The sequence below is a fragment of the Amblyomma americanum genome, chromosome 9, assembly GCF_052857255.1.
Source record: "Amblyomma americanum isolate KBUSLIRL-KWMA chromosome 9, ASM5285725v1, whole genome shotgun sequence".
NCBI lineage: Eukaryota > Metazoa > Arthropoda > Arachnida > Ixodida > Ixodidae > Amblyomma > Amblyomma americanum.
In genome coordinates this window covers 83,795,917-83,812,736 of record NC_135505.1, presented here as the reverse complement: position 1 = coordinate 83,812,736, position 16,820 = coordinate 83,795,917, and the positions used below count along the sequence as shown (strand labels likewise).

The 16,820-nt window shown below is 41.8% G+C and overlaps 1 protein-coding gene across 1 annotated transcript; it reads right to left on the bottom strand.

Moving 5' to 3' along the window:
- Positions 1–1,922: 1,922 nt before the first annotated feature.
- On the bottom strand, positions 1,923–16,748 carry LOC144104951 (kunitz-type serine protease inhibitor vestiginin-1-like). Its single transcript, XM_077638180.1, has 4 exons — positions 16,599–16,748; positions 13,314–13,490; positions 7,452–7,646; positions 1,923–2,098 (listed from the first exon to the last, which is right to left on the bottom strand). Exons 1-3 carry the CDS (start codon positions 16,663–16,665, stop codon positions 7,579–7,581), a joined length of 312 nt encoding a protein of 103 aa, XP_077494306.1. The 5' UTR covers positions 16,666–16,748; the 3' UTR covers positions 1,923–2,098; positions 7,452–7,578.
- Between the last annotated feature and the right edge of the window lie 72 nt (positions 16,749–16,820).

The following is a 16,820-nucleotide window of genomic DNA, read 5'->3' as shown; positions in this document are numbered from 1 at the left end:
ACGAACCGTTGGACTTTGTGGCTTGTCGAGACGCGCCCCCCCCCCCCCCCCCCCCCAAGACGGCGTTTTATTCCAGTTTCAAAGTCATCTCTAGTCATCTCTTTTTTAGTTATTTTTAATGCGAGATCAATCCACTCGTCGTCTCACAATTAACTTGCGGCTTTTCTTTCAAGGAAATCCCCCATTGGCCGATAGCCTCATGACCTCATCAACACCACGTTACCACCAGTGCACCAATTTCAGGACGCCGCAAGATTTCACAATCTAAGGACCACTAAAATTACGAATTTGACCAACCTCCCAAATTGCCAGAAGGCCTTCAAATTTCGGTCACAAATTTCTGTCATGAGGCCAGTGCTCCATTCCATCACACCTCAGGCCTGCATTGGCAGAATACAGTTGATTAACGTAGCTGAGAGTTGTAGTGTCCACGCGAAAAGAAGTTAAATTGAAGAAATCACACAAAACTTAATCGAATTACCCAGACAGTCATTGTAGACACCACAGTAGGCAACCTAAATGCAATCATAATTTCTCTATGAATGTTAGTAATAAGACGCGGAAGTTTTTCGGTGGCTGGAGGTTTTCTTTGAGGGCGATCATGGCACCTGAGAGTCACTCCTCGGTATCAGCCCTCAGGGAAGCGCACGATATTCTGCGGCGGGGGGGGGGGGGGGGGGGGGGGTGGATCTTACGAGGCCGCTCGTTCACTATAACCGAGGGGTACGGTCATGGTTGTCGGTTTTATTTATTTGAGTTGTAGTGCCATAGCCTTAATACGTATTTTGACGGTAGTGCCACCCTCGTTCGTAACAATCGAGCCTTCGTAATGACTGCGGTTATTAAAAGTGGGCTCGATTTTATATATATATATATATATATATATATATATATATTATATATATATATATATATATATATATATATATATATATATATATATATATATATATATATATATATATATATATATATATATATATATACAGGTATAGGCTAGGCAGGCATCTCTTATTTCAAAACTGGAAAAATAAAAGTTAGCAGTGAACCACGCAAAACAGCGTCTTGTAATCGTGGTGTTCTCATTCCAAAGCAAACCGAGTAATCCTCAAGTACTATCAGCGTCAAACGAAACGGGAACAAGATGATATAATCATGAACATCAAAGGGTAATATATGAGTAGGGAAAGCTAAGTATTAATGGTAATTTAAATCACATCAAATTCGGGAAGCTAGGTTTTAGAAGTGTTGATTACCTGCGCCTTGATTGTCACCAGAGCAGGCAATATATTAGTGTCTTTGTGTTCGGATTTTAATTTGTAGTTGCCATTTCATTTGATACTTGTGGCAGTCTTGTATCTTTGCAATTAGCGAGAAATGCACTAACACTAGGGTCCTCATGTAAGATGGGACAAACAAAAGAGGCTAGCTTTATTCTACTCTAAGGGCATCAAGAAGTATTGCGCCGCTATAGGAATGCATCAGCGATCATTAGGAAGGCAGCTATGCTAACTACTATACCTACCTTTCTAATGATCGCTTATGAAATTCCAATAGCGGTGCAATACTTTTTTGATGCCGTTAGGGTAGAGTAAAGCCAGCCTCTTTTGCTTGTCCTATCTTATATGAGGAACCTAGTGTAAGTGTATTTCTCGCTAATTGCCCCTTCAGATCTTTATTTTAATTTCTCCATTCTGCCTGCTATCCTTTATTTCTGCTGCCCCAGCTCAGGTATTTAAGTATCGATGGCAGATGCCGGGGCTAGCAAAAATCTTTTCCCTCCTTTTTAATATTATTTCAATAAAAAAACCCTTACTGCTTACTACAACTCATTACAACAATTCGGAAAACTGATACTGTCCTAGGGAAAAAATAATCTAGGCCTACACGTGAACATAGATACCTGACATTTATTTGTCAAACCAGTCGCAGAACATGAGGCAGGACTTACTGAACATTCCTTGAATACATTGTGCACATCCAAAAATGCTGTCGAATATGCAATGTCATTATTCATTTCGTTATTCTTGAAACAAAAATATGCAAAACTGAACAAGGCCTTTCTTATTCTTGTCTAGGTTTGGCTTCTTGGTTATTTCTGAAAAAGATAAGACATTGCATTAATGCGCACTGTTGCATTTCATTAAAGTGCACTAGTACTAAAATATAATATACCGAAATAGAAGTAAAACTGTGTAATGCATACCGGGGAGTAAAGGTACCACAAGAAACAAGATGCGCCAACTCTGAATAAAATTTTGGAAAATATAATAACAGGAATCCTTTGTATTTGTGTTAACAAAATTTAACCAAAGAAAAATAGCAGAATGAAGCAGCCCAGACAATAAAGCAAGTACTTTCACTCAGAAACAATCCAATCCATTTGCTTCTGAAATGCCTTTGATGGAGATACTACTTCAACTGACTTTTATTTATTGACTGAATCTTCTATCTTGTAATTGTAAACAAAATATTTTTCCCCGTAGCATTTTCTGATTTTGTGGCGTGGTGGTGTGGTAGGTTTCAAGGCATAACGGCTCCCTTAACTTTCTTCTATAGAACGTAGATATTTTTTGCGCATAATAAAAGAATTTCAGACCACTAATTTATGACTAGGGATTCTTATAATATTCATAAAAAGCTGTTTGTCTAAGATGTTTGATCATAATCTTGATATTGAGATTACCAGAGGTAATAGACCGCGAAACCATAACTAATAGCTTAGCGACGTTGACCATGCTATTCCCAAGAAAAAGAAGCAGCACTAGACCCAAATGAATATGTGTTAGAAGACAACAGCATCCCAGCCATAATGAATTGTTATGGCAGCATCTCAAGATATATTGTGAAAAACATTTTTAAACAATCTCATAGTATCAGTATGTTGAGGTACCTATGTAATAATTCCTCAGTTACGTGCGCTGTGACTTGTTCACATTATTTACAAGCACGAGCACGCAGAAAAACATTTCCACTGACGATGACACCATGCGTTTTTATCGAGCGCTGCCTTGACTACTCCGTTGAAGCAGGGTTCGAAAAATGTTGTCTCATAGACTTCGGTGCCGCGATTTGTATATCAGTGACTGGATTTAAAAGCCAAAGGGGTGGACACAGCGATGCAGTCAGTCACTTTTGCTTCGTAAGCCATGTAGCCATTTACGGTCATGCTGCATCAGTGACGCAATTTAATTCGATTCAGGTAACTTCTCCAGTTAAACCATGCAACGTCGTCTTGCTCAGAACCTGAACTAGGCCTTGCATGAATCCCAGAGACATTTTACAGAGCAGCGACGTTAGCACATACAGAAAAATGTAAAATATACAATAGAATCCACCTAGTCGGGCAGGTGATACATTCTATGTGAGAATCAATACAAGGTCAAGCAAGCTGTATTAAAGATATATACATAAATGCAAAGGGTACACAGAACACATTATTCACAGAGATGTAAACCAAAAAGAAATGTCAAAAAATATTTTTGCTATACAATAGATGAAGTACTTTGTTGAAGGCAATTGCAGGTAACCGAAATAACGCTTTAGCATTTTGCGAGAAAAATAACTTTTATTTAATACTGATTTATTATGACAAAAGTATTGTGCTTTAGAAATAGCAATTGATGCGAAAACTAGGATCGAACCAAGGGTCGATATTACGCTTGAGAGACGCTGTTTTCATGGCGTGACAATAAAGATATGCGTCCTAAAAAAACGTTTAAAACTGTTTTGAACAAACAAAAAATGCAATATGCGATACTATGAAAAAAGTGAATTCGGCTAAAATTTTTAGTTCAAACTATCGGCACTAGTTGGGCAGGGATTTATGTTCGCTTTTGCGCAATATTTAGTTTTCATAGACACTATTTGCGTTTGCTTGTTTATGTTGTAGTGCCCCACATTAGGGTGCAACAGTTTACGTGAATGACAAAAACACATTTGAGGTCACGGCGGTAACTCGCATTGGACGAATGCGAAAGCATTGACGTCTAATCGACACTCTTTGCTCCTCTCTTCCTCTCTTTGCCTCTCTTTGCTTCCCTCGTCACCTCTCTTTGCTTCACTCTCCCTTCTCCTCACATTTACTCGATTGAGCACTAATGTAATTTCATATAATTTCCCAATCAACACAAATAATTGCCTTACTTAATCAAGTTCCATCATTTGCCATTATTGAGTTTTCAAACTTGGCGCAACGCTTCGTTTTCAAATTTAGCGCCACGCATTTGTTCCATCCTCACTTCCGGTTTTAAAAATTTGGCGCAACACGTTGCCCTCGCTCCGCCCACTTTTTCCACATTTTTGCTTTAATTAGTTCACTAATTGCTCTATCGACATAATTTTTTTGCGCAGCATCCTCACTCACATCGTCCTCTTTCGATTACAATCATTCGTTTGGCGCTATCTTTTCTAAGTTCCACGTTTTGCGGACACGACCTTGTCGACATAGCCTGGTAAAGCTTTCGCTTTAATAAGGCATAATACATTTGGTAACTTAGCTTTTACAGACGGTAGCATTCGATAGCGATATATCGCACCAGCAACGACAGGAAACTTTTTTGCAAATGTTACAATCATGAACGTTCCAGCTCAAATCGCTGCAAAACTTTACACTTAGATTTTCATATTATTTGACAAGTTTTATTGGTTGGGACAAACAACCTTCTGTATTGTTTGTTTGAAATACTTCAATTCTGGCTCCAAATAATAACCCTTGGTTTTGTTTGTATTCTATTTAGGGAAATTAGACTTCGACCGTGCATACAATTTAGCGCTTATTTCATTACGTTTTAGCATTAGAATGTTCTGGTCTCTGTCGATAATTCGGATGGCATTGTCATCAGCGTAAATGAAACGTTCAACTGCTGCATCGATTCCTACTTAATTGTTTGCGTACAGATTAAAAAAAAAGACGTGACCCAATACACTTCCCTGCGGCAAGCTGCAAACAGTGGTCACCGAGGAATATTGTTGGCTAACTACAGATGACGGCTGTCTTCTGTCATTTAGGTACGATTAAAGCATAATTAGGATTTCTCCACGAATACGGCATGAACACAGCTTGCCAAGGAGAATGTTATTGTTTAGGCAGTTGAAGGTTTTACTAAACTCTATGGTAACACAGAAAGTGTAAATGACTGTCGTCTATAATTTGTATCATTCCTTCTTTTAGTACTAATAAAGCTTATTTTGTTTATCTACGATTAGCAACGTAGAGTCAGTAAAAAGGAGTGGCGGAAGTGCGTGGAAGTTCGGACTTTTCTTTGATGAATGGATAAAGCGATACACTGCGGAGCCGTTGTGCTGCGGAGATAAATCCGCAGGCCACTCTCTGCTTTAGCAGGCCGGTTCGAGGAGCGGACCGACGAGTAACTTGAGAAATGTGTGTTAGTGTGAGCCGCGTTAACCCACCTCCCTATTTGTGGAACTTGATATCCTTTGCAGCCGAAATAAATCACCAAACGAATCGGGTAACAGAAGGCACATAAAGATTTATAATATTTTCTCAGGTCAATTCTCATACAAACGTTGAAACCAGTTCTTAGTTTTTAATGCTCTGATGGCTGGCCCACCCTCAATCACATCTGAAACTAAATTGGTATAGGAAAGAGACAGGATGTGTGCTATTGCAGTTATTCCACTCTTCCACTAAGTTGCGGGCCACAGAGTGTGTAAGAAGGAGAGAGCGAGAGACTACGCGGACGTGCTTCTTTTCAGTTGGATATGCACCTCAATACGCGTCACAAAAGGCGCGAGCGCAATCTGGGCATGTGTTCCTCATAAGGTGCTGGGTGTGCCAGAAACAAGAGTGAAAAATGTTTAGCAGAAGCATAGCAAATCGCTTTCTCAGGTCGATACACTTCTATCAGGTTTTACGGTGTTCAACCTTTTGGAGGAATAAAGATTTGGAGAGCTTTTATTTACGGCTCGACTTCTGGCTGCAATTGCCGTTTCGTGTAGATGTTGCGCACCTTATTGCTTTTTTATTTTTATTCGTCATTTGTAACCGTTTGAGGTGGTTTCGTCATCTGAGATATGCTGACGAAAAATCTACAGTTATTAGTGAGCCGGTATTCCATCATCTTCTCATTTTTGCCTCCTCACCATTGGTAGAAAGCGATTTCTTTTCCACTCTTTCAAGGGCAGAAACGAAGGAGGACAGCAGCGTACGGCTTGCACATTCAGCGAGCTGTACCAGCGGGCGCGCTCTACCTGTACCCTGTACGCTGCAGTTTACAATAGCGCAATATGTCTGCAAGTGAACACTGAAGCAGTGGAGCACGGCAAACAATCGAACACACGCAGTGAAGCAATAGCACGATACGAAGGACTGGAGGAATTGGAAAAATAACCGAGAGCGAAACTGAAACGATTGTTTTCGCAGCTCGAAAACTGTCCACACGGCAACAATACTACGGGCGGTTTTTTCTTTCTTGCTAGCTGTTCCAGCGTTGTTTAATTTGATTAGCTTTCGCTATGCAGAGGTGTACAGAAATATTTTTGTTCAGTTATTGCAAATGTCCAACTTCTTTTAGTTGTTGTCATGCACTCCTAAAAGAACTGCTGGCCTCAAGGCAAAATTGAGGAATCAGATCACTCAGAGGCCTTTCATGCTGGCCCAGGGGCATAAAGTGGTCGGATGATTTTCTTCGTGTAATCTTGTTTTTGTTCTAGTTTTCGTGTTCATTATTCCGGGGGTTACCAATGTTTAACGCACGATAAATTGGAGTGTTTTCTACGTCATTATTGATATGCGCCGTTGTGACCATAACGAAATGCGTTATAATCAATAGCATAAATTATTTTTGAAGCAAACACATAACGTTGTGCCTAGGTTTTTATATAAGCTTATAGTGCGTGGCAAAAGCGAAAGAAAAAGCAACATGACCACAATCTCTGCTTGCGATAAACTCCAGCTTTCCACATATTCGCTATTGCGCTATACTAAACAAAACGTTTTGGAGCTGCTGTTTTCTATCTCTTTACCTCTCTAATAAATGCTCTTCTAACAGAAACTTCGATGAAAATCGCATTTTTGCAAGAAATTCTCGGCCATTGCAACGAGCACAATACTTCTCGTGCGAGTTAAATGCGCATTTTGCTCAATACGCGTATTGCTTATGCGAGCAATACGGCTGCATCATTTTTTGTGAGCTTCGGGAACTATCCTCATAGGAATTACTTCTGCACTGCACAGTTATGACAAATCATGTAGAGAGCAGATATGTGTACACGTTCTAATTTCTTGTGCTGCATCAGCTGCTCCTAACTACATGTGAAAGAAGTTCTTGTTAACTTCAAGTATTAACTTCATGTATTAACTTCAGTAGTACTGAATCGAGAGCGCAGGTATGCTGCTGCAGCTTTCTGAACCAGATGAGTAAAGAGAGTTCGCGCGCAATTGACAAAACACGTCTCAGAGTTAGGTATCCTTGAAATTGGTATCTTACCATGGCATTTCCTCGTCCGGAGGTCATAGAAATACCGTTTATTGCGGAATTCTTGGCAGCCGGTGTAAAGCATGCCCCAATGCAGTTTTCCGTGACGGTCATAGTATGTAGAGAAGGTGTACTTGTATCAATCGTCGCCATGGAGGATCCAGTACGTACAGTCTTTTTTTCGTGGTTTTGGCTTCTTTCCAGGTACTGCGTGCAAATAACACCGTGCTCTTTTGAAATCACTATTGCTGCTTATCATCGGGGCATGTCTACAGATGGTCCATATTTTCTCACGACACACCATACTCGACAATTATGAGAATAAACATTCTTGAGCGGGAAGCCGTTTATGAACGCCATTTTTTTCATATAATGTAAGATTTTCATGTAACAATCAATAAATCCGCAGATCACATGACGGCAGTCTTGCATTTTTTTCTGTTAACATTTCTGCAATCAACAAAAGCATTTCCCACTTTTTTTACGCAAGTTGTAACTCTTCGATGCGATCGATAGAAACATTTTGAAGGAAAGATCTTACTACATATCAGAATGAACCACTACCTTCAACATTTCCGTAGCAGAATCTCGCAATTTTTCAATTTTCCAATTTCTGTCCGCTTTATTGGTAGAACTATTCTTTGTAAAATTGTTTTGTTCATTTGTTGATGACTTTGTCTCACTTCACTCATAACAATATTCTGATACAAGGTGAGCCCAGGCCCATACAAAGCCAAATAAGTTCTTTTGCCACTGTATATGCTCGATTTTTATTTTCTACAAGTATATACGGAGCTGCATATAAAATGTAATGTTGTTTGTAAAATAGTGACATGGTGCACTATAATAGGATATTTCTATTCGTTCGATTTTCTTTTATTGATGACTCTTTGCGTTAGGTGGCGCATCTGAACAATAAGAAAGGCGCCGCGGCTTTTCAACCAAGGACGAAATATGGAAAGGAAGACAAAGCAGAATATTTGTAATAGGCTTTGCAATGGCCTGGCGGCGCTACTGACGCACCACATCCGGCGGCGGCTGTGCTGGCGCCGAGTAATTCGGGGAAGCTGGCACGGTTAAATTCAAGAAGAAAATGAGGCATCTTTTGAACACCCCCGCGTGAAATTTTATTATGCATACCTGCTGCATTTCATTGTTATTCGTACTGCACTTTGTGTATGTGTTTTTCTTTTGTACGCCACTTACTATTGCTCATTGTTGATAACCTCTTCAGTATTATTTTCTACCTGACCAGTGCTTGTGTAATTGCTTATTTTGAATTCCTGTCTCGCCGTGTTTGGTGTACCACTGTTCTCATATGTTACTCCGCACCATCTGCACCGACGTGTAATGCGGGTGTTTGGCCTCGTCAGGAGACATCCTGGTCTCCTTTAGCCTCTCCCCGCTGACACCATGTATTGTTGTCCGAAAAATAAATGGAAAGGGTTGGGCTGCCTTCGACCTTGCCGTCGAGTAGTCGAGGAAGGCGCATAACAAGATGCGGCAATCGTTTTTTTTTTTTTTGCATTTCTGAAGCCTCTGAATGTCTTTTTGACTGCTTTCGGCCACCGGTAGTGCTTCAAGCGCGCCGCTTGACTAAAAACAGTCGCAATAAGGCATGCAAACTGCGATCGGCGAGGACCTCACAGCGAAGCGTCTATTGAGAAAAATAAGGATGCGTGCGACATTGAACTTAAAGTTCTCAAGTACTCTATGTACGCATGTTTTTGCGGAGGCTTCACGTTCGTAACCTCAACCTTTCAATGACTGAGATATATAGCTGAAAAAACGTTGAATGCGAGAGCGAAGATCAAGAAGCAGATCCATTGCTTCATGCTGTAGTGACTTTCACAGCAGCATACGCAGTTTGTTTTAGTAATTTCGTCCTGTAATGATATATCATGCCTGATATTTGAGTTTTTCGCTTGGATTTCGCCACAAGGCCGTGAAGGCAAGAGGCAGCCAAGTGCAGCTGCCGACTGGATTCCTTTGATGATTGTAATCACTGGTCGCGTGGTAAGCCCAGTTAAATTATCAGCTCACATAAATGTTGCCAATGGAGTGCTTTCTCTCTACCTCGATCTCTGGTTGGAATTATAGCGTGCGTCGTTATTATTTCATAGCGGCGCTACGAATCAGCGTGGAGCAAGCCGACGGGTAAAAAAGTGCTCGGCTTTCTGAGCGCTGTCTGAAGATACGATGTGCATGCTTCGAAGATCCTACGCGCTTCTGCACACCACGAGAAATTTAGAATCTTACCTGATGTGACACAGCCTTGCGCCGCATCTCTGTGCTGCATTTTGTTCTATAGTAACACATCGCCTCTTAAGATCTTGCTTATGTTTGGCTTTTCATCAAACCAAAGTAGTCTTTGAGCACTAGCTGCACACGTGACGCCATCAGCGTTCGTGTTCAGAAATCATGTGCAACTAATATTCACCACAGAGACTCGAATCAGTAGAGGCTTATCAATACTTACCGCAGGAACCAACTTAAGTATTATTGCCTTGTCCCCACCTTTAGCATATTCCTGGTATCATAAAAGAACTAGAGCTTTCCCGGACGCAAGCAAAGCAAACAGATTCCTTCCGTGTCACGTGCTGAACCTCTGCAAGGGTGTCGATTCTTCCTTGGAAGCTTTGTCCCAACACAACGGAAGGATAGAGTAAGTTGCCCAATAGGAAAGTGACGCATAGCCACAGTCCGCGTCTGCCACAAACGCGTTCGTTTTAATCACCGCTGTGTTTCGGTGGATGTGAAAAGCAAAGGTGCCCGTGTGCTGTGCGATGTCAGTGAACGTTATTAATCACCAGGTGGTCGAAACTATTCCGGAGCCCTCCATTAAGACACCTATTTCTTCCTTTCTTCTTTCACTCCCTCTTTTATCCCTTCCCTTACGGCACCGTTCAGGTGTCCGCCGTTATATGATAGAGGTACTGCGCCACTTCCTTCCCCCAAATGCCAATTCAATTCAAGAGCTCGGCTTCCGTAAGGCCCTAACCTTTAAAAGGCAGAATTCAAATCCGTCTGAATGACTGCAATTTGAACCGCACAAGAGCTCGGCTTCCGTAAGGCTGCCTCAGTGGCATCGCTTTCAGCCGTAGTAAGAGAATACTGCTCTAGTAAGATGGATCGACAGGGCAGCACTCGAAGATTCTATAGCAAACGCAGCTGCGATATCTTTATCTAATTCACCACTTAATAATCGGTTAAAACCAACGTGGTCTTACGCTCGAGTATGAACATGGGGACACTAATCTTCCACCATTACGGCTACTACAGCCTACAGGTCTTGCGACACTTTATCTCAGCATGTTCTCGGTTGCAAACGGACATGTTCTTCAAGCGCTGATTCATATACGATCCCAGGTGTTTCGATAATAAAAGTTGCCACAAAACATAAAATAAAAGACTCTGAAATCAAAGTGACGGGGAAGGAATAGTGATCTGGCTCTTACAGGCTCCAAGAGTGTGTCAGCTGTGTGAGCTTGAGAATAACAAAACCCCCAATCACATTGAGAATTGCCCCTGAATTCCCCGTGGCCAAGATCACTCATGGACGAGATTATTTCATCGCGTCTTCGCTATTCTAAAGTTGTCACATATTTAGTACTCATAATTTTCTAAACAGTTCTTTGCTCGAGATTGCATGTGTCCTATTATTCTGGAGCTGCTCTAGAAGTCGTTCGGGAGTATTTTCGCATGAAAAGGGTATTTTTATTCCTCAAATTCTCGGAAAAAAAAAGAAACTTCCATTCCTAAATACTAGTAAATTATTTTGAAAGTATAACCGGCTAATTCTTGTGCCCATTTAGAAACGCCCCTCATGGAAGCATTGGCAATGCAATGGCTTTTTGCACTATTACATCCGGGCACATTTAAGTAATGATTTTTAATTCGCTACATTTACCCCTAGAAATAAGAATTATTATACATAGCAATTTTTCCCATTTGGAAACATTGGCTTGCGTTGGCATTGGTTGATCTTTTGAAAAATAAAATTTATTAAGCTAACTTTTATTTCTTACAGTTAGCCCTGCTAGAAAAAGAACTATTTTTAACAAATGTATCAAAAAGCAGTTAAATGTTAGGAATAGCAGGCCCTAAATATATACCTCGACTGTGCAATTTGCATAGTTGTATGCAGAGAATTTTAAAATAATGAACGACCTCTGATGCGAAAATTTCCTTGCATCTCGTTACTTAGTTGCCCTCATATATAGAGCTTATTTAACATTCAGATACTTATTAAAACTGGATTCCTATTTCTATATCCCAAAACATGCAATTTACGTGTTCTCGAATTTAAGTTCGACGCTTATCTCTTAAGTGTGCTCCGAGAGGTCTTAAAGGGGTGCGTTATTCAAGTGCTTCGTTTATGTGTAAGCCAGTTTTTCATGCATGATGCAGGTTTTTTTCTCTCGTTCACTAGCTCCCTGCTAATAATGATGACGGATATTAACTGCCAAAAACGCAGGTTTGTCCCAAGAGTGTCATGAAACAAGGCATATTTTGGCTGCGAAAAATGAGACCCAAGACTTATTTTGCAAGCAATTACCAAAATAAAAGAAGCCACAGTTTAGGCGTAAGCTTATACACATCGCAAGCTAGTGGTATTGGGGATAGAACTTATTCATCTTGATTAGAAGACGAATTTTGGAACCACTGTGCGCCACCGCGATGGACTCTCGGCCTTTCTAAACAGTTATGGACGCAGAAAATTCCGACGTTGGCCTTGTTTGGGACGGACAGTATTTAGGAGACGCTTGCTCAGCATCTCACTAAGATATTGAGCATTGTGCAGTACGCTCGGTCGCATCATCGTCCTCAGCTATTTGGCCCGCCACCCAATTTAACAGTCAGCCGACATGCCGGGCACATGCACCGCTAATACAGGACGTGCAGCTATACCGTTATGAAAGCATGGTATGAACATGTGACCGTCCATAAGTATTCGGAAAAATGTCATTTGGATCACATTGCTTAAAGGCGGCACCCCTCGATGTCTTGGCTGCTCCCACCGACGAGGACGCAGCGTCAGGAATCGCACATATCAGACTCTGCCGTTTATCATTATTTAGCTAACTTTAGCAACTGCACTTAGGGGCATAAAGATTAAGATTCGCGCGGAGCCAAAGCAGACAATGGTTGCTTGCGGTTTCTGCATTCCGTCTTTGCACAAGGTGTAGATATTGGTCTTCGCCATTAACATTCTTTATTTCTAATATGCTTACGATACTGTTACAAATTAAGCCTGCGCGCTGGAGTCACCCGAGTTCATGATTGCATTCTGAGAGCCGGCTTGCATAAATGGACACGGCAAAGGGCCCTATCAAGGCCCTCTCAAGTTCAGAGTGCAGTGCATGTTGTGATATTTGGCAGCGTCCGCGCAAGTGCCGCCGAGGCATTTAAGTGCCTCGAGAGATTTTCAGGTTTTGCTCGATCGCAGTTTACGGATGTTTCACGAGCCGTACAGACTGAATGCCGCGGAACTGGGTTCACCACTTTTGTGTTGGTGAAGCATAAGTTTGAGAAAGGGGGTCATACTCGGAACAACCCGCATGCCCTATTGCTCATGTAGACATATCCATCGATGTCTCATTCATCGTCGGAAATCCCTCACAACAGCCTCTATAAGCTCTGAAAAGGAATTAGCTTCCACGTTTCATTCCGATAGCCGAAGCATTATCAAAAGACGGAAACGGGAATTTTACGGTTTAGAAAGCAGTAAAAAGCTGTACACATGGGTAGCTTAACGCTAGCGCAAAAAAACAAAGAGCAGAAGGGGCGACTTTACTCAGATTAAAAGATACTATTCAGTTTTGCAAGTTCAATCAATTATCTAATTTATATTTTACTGAAAAGAACACTTACTCGGTGGGCAAGTCTTGATACACTCTTCTTTTGACAGAAAGCTGTTTGGGTGCTTAGAGCAGACGAAGTTTGTTCCACATTCATTAGGCCCACTCTTGAAGCTCCACTTCCACAAGACAATAGTGCAGTTTTCCATGTCAGGAGGTTCGAGGCATTGTTTGTTCCTGGTCTGTGCACCTGATTAGGGCGGTAATGTTACACAGTCATATTAGTATGTGTAAGAAGTTCAAAATCAGAAATCAGCCACACATTTAGACATAAGTTGGAGACTGCAAAAGCAGAGCAACATAACTGACATCGTAAAAACTGCAGAAAACATAGAAAGAATCTGTTTTGAGTGCTCTCTTCATCACGGGGCTTGGTTGAGAAACTACGAATAAACATAGCTGCGTGCGATAGTGCTCTGAGCTGTATGGTGGGTAAATGAGGGTTTTAATGCATGTACTTTTTAAATTAGGGGTTTAATGCAGGAAAATGCATTTAATGACTATGCCTTTATATATAATAACGACTAGATCCATCTGCACACACCACAATAAAACTACATTCAAACTAGGCCACTATGAATGCCGCGTACAGAGTGAAGGGAGCTGAACAGACGTGAAAGATAAGACTGAAAGAATAGGCTCGTCGCAGCAACTTTGCCCACCTCAGCGATTGCTGCAGCAACAGATAGCCTCAATACCTGTTCCCTTTCAAACTCCTGTAAAGATCGTTGAAGTTTATGCAAATTACAATTGCTCGTATAATAGCTTGCTTAAATTAGTGCGACATTAACAACCATAGGCTTACTAAAAACCGACTCTAATCTCCTATGCAGCAAAGCACAGGAAGGTCAGTAACGATTTATATAGAAAAACATAAACACGAGAAAAATTATCAGCCTTTTAGGAATGCGAAATCTGCGCCTTGAAATCATTAGTAGTTTTTTTATGCTTTATTATGGAACACAACATCTTTCTTCAAGATGGGTTCGCTCTTGCGTTCGAGCACAAATTCGTAGCCTCCCTGGCATGTGCTTCCTTTCGCGCTCAGTCATGCTTGTAGTGCACGCGTTTCTATAATCGGATGTGATAGTTTTTGTTTGTCTAATTGTATTGTCGCGGGCATAAAATGTGTGCAAATATGTTTGTGGTCACGCTTGCTTCCTGGTCCTTACCATTCGCCACAGCGACAGAGCCTGGGATGCGTGCCACACTCGGAAAGTAAAAGAAATGAAGAATAAGCTTGCTTCTGTAGGCCTGTAACTGGCGACTATGCTGAAGAGACATGTCGTCCTCGCTACGTCACCGCTGGGTGCTTGCAAGTGATGCCGAGAAACAAGCTCGTCAAGATTTCCTTCACGGACCAACTTCCTTGTATTCACCCTTGCCTATGTATGAGAAGAAAACAATCAACAGCGGGCCTGCATTTCACCAAGGGGGTAATGAAAGCGTACCACGGATATTGCCGCTTATTTTTCACTAAGGTAGAAATCTTAGGTTTTGCACGACAGTGAAAAATATTTCTTATGTTTCGTCACGTTTAATGAAGGTGTCCGCTCAATGTAAGATTACTGACGGTGCCTATCCTTGAACCTATTTATGACTCCTAAACAGACCCGCACAGAGCTTTCGAGTGGCATTCCCAAGTGGTGATTTCAATCTTACCAACGTGAGTTACGCCCATTTAGTTGTACATACTGACAAAGAGTGTTTGAGAGTCGTTTCGAAGCATTTGGCGGCGCACTACGGGCACTCACACCCAGCGGAGGATAACGAAGTTGTCATATTGTGTGAAACACGTGTACATGACCGTCACTTGACCGTGAATAAATGCTATGCCTGTTCTGAGAGAGGCGCGGTTGGCGGCGGAAGGTGAAGGCGCTGCCACAAGAGTCTGCAAAAGTTTTTTGGGAATGCGCGTATATTCGGGAATTTCGACTGCCAAATCAGATATCCTCCTTTTGGATTATTCGAACCAATCAGATAGTACACGTTCAAAATGTTTTGATACGAATCAAATATGTGTTCATGTTTTCGAATACTTTTCGAATAACTGGGTCTAAGGTCGAATAAGGCTGGTCGTATTTTTCTTACACGACTATTCGACAAACGGGGACCATACACGCCATGCACCATGGTGCCGCGATCGGTATGCGCGGAATGCACTGCTCAGCGCCACTGTGTGGCCCATTCGCTTGACGTTGTTCATGATCCTCATGCATGGCCTAAGAGAGATTCAGCAAACACAACCGTTATGTCTGACCTCGGTCGCCTTGGCTCATACGTAGCTCTCGCCTGTTTCATGCACTGATATAGGGCGATAGTTCGTTACTTTCCATTACGGGTGACATGACAACAATAAAACAAACACACTGATTTGGTGCTGCAACCACCCAAATGTACATAGGGTTATAACTGCGAAATAGCGCTTCGGTCGCAGTATATTCGCAAAAGTAGCGAATATTCATAAAATATTTGATTCGGTTCTCTCACTATTCTATCTGTATTGGATTCGGCTTTAGTAAAATTATTCGGTTCCGAGTCGGTAGCAAAACCAAACTATTCGTATTCAATTTGGTTTCCAAAACGTGGTATTTGCACACCCCTGAATTTATAAACTGCGCTCGTGTCTGCGGGCACTATCAAAATGCACTATCAAAAACGAAACCCATATGCGGTAGCACACTGTGTTGGGCCCCTGTTGGTCCCATTTGGGCAAGTGCAGCTGCGACAACCCCTTTAATACCTACAGCGGCTCCCGATGGGAAATATGCAGGCAAACCCAATTACGGCTGGTCCCTGTTGATTCTACGTGGCTTCCATATAGGTGTTACTAGGGGCAACAGAGACCACATTCCTGCACGCAGTCCACATCGGTCCCTTGTAAGGAACATGAAAGCAGACGCAGCATATATGTAGGTTAAATGTGAGAAAACCCTCCTCTAACAGAAATGGGGCCGCCCACACTAAAATGCTGTGGGACCCGCATCGGCCGTGGCGCGGCTACAAAACGGGCGTGCACGCCTGCTGCGCACAGCGGTCCCTTGTCGGGTATTTGAGGGAAAATGCAGGGAGGAGCGTTCACACGCGCACTCAGGGAGAGATCATGGAATTTGGGGGAACTTGCTGTCCACACAGCAAGAACTTATTAATCCTTTGAACCAAGAGTTCGAACTTATAGCTGCCAACTATATATGCCCCGCTAATTCACGACGCTTATATAGCGTATATTAATCTTTTATTTCCCAGCCTTTCAGGCGTTTTTGACCTTTAACATACAAAAACGGATGGTCTCACTTACTTGCTGCACGAAGCGATGAAACCAAATGAGCAATAGCCAGCAGTCGTATTACATAGCCTGCGATCATTTTAATCAGTATCGCAACCAACACAAACTCGCACAAATTAAAAATTGCGAAGCGAGTATTGGATTTAAGTAAAAAATCGCGTGCGTCTTTACGCATCATGTGCATAAAAATGTCTTAGAGACATGTGCCCGAGAAACGAGCTCCGTACAAAACAG

Excerpts from the sequence above, each read along its gene's own strand:
- LOC144104951 (XM_077638180.1), bottom strand. The coding sequence starts at position 16,665 with ATGATCGCAGGCTATGTAATACGACTGCTGGCTATTGCTCATTTGGTT. Across the intron at positions 13,491-16,598 it reads TTCATCGCTTCGTGCAGCAA|GTGCACAGACCAGGAACAAA; the intron begins GTAAGTGAGACC and ends CGCCCTAATCAG. Across the intron at positions 7,647-13,313 it reads TATCAAGACTTGCCCACCGA|TACCTGGAAAGAAGCCAAAA; the intron begins GTAAGTGTTCTT and ends ATTTGCACGCAG.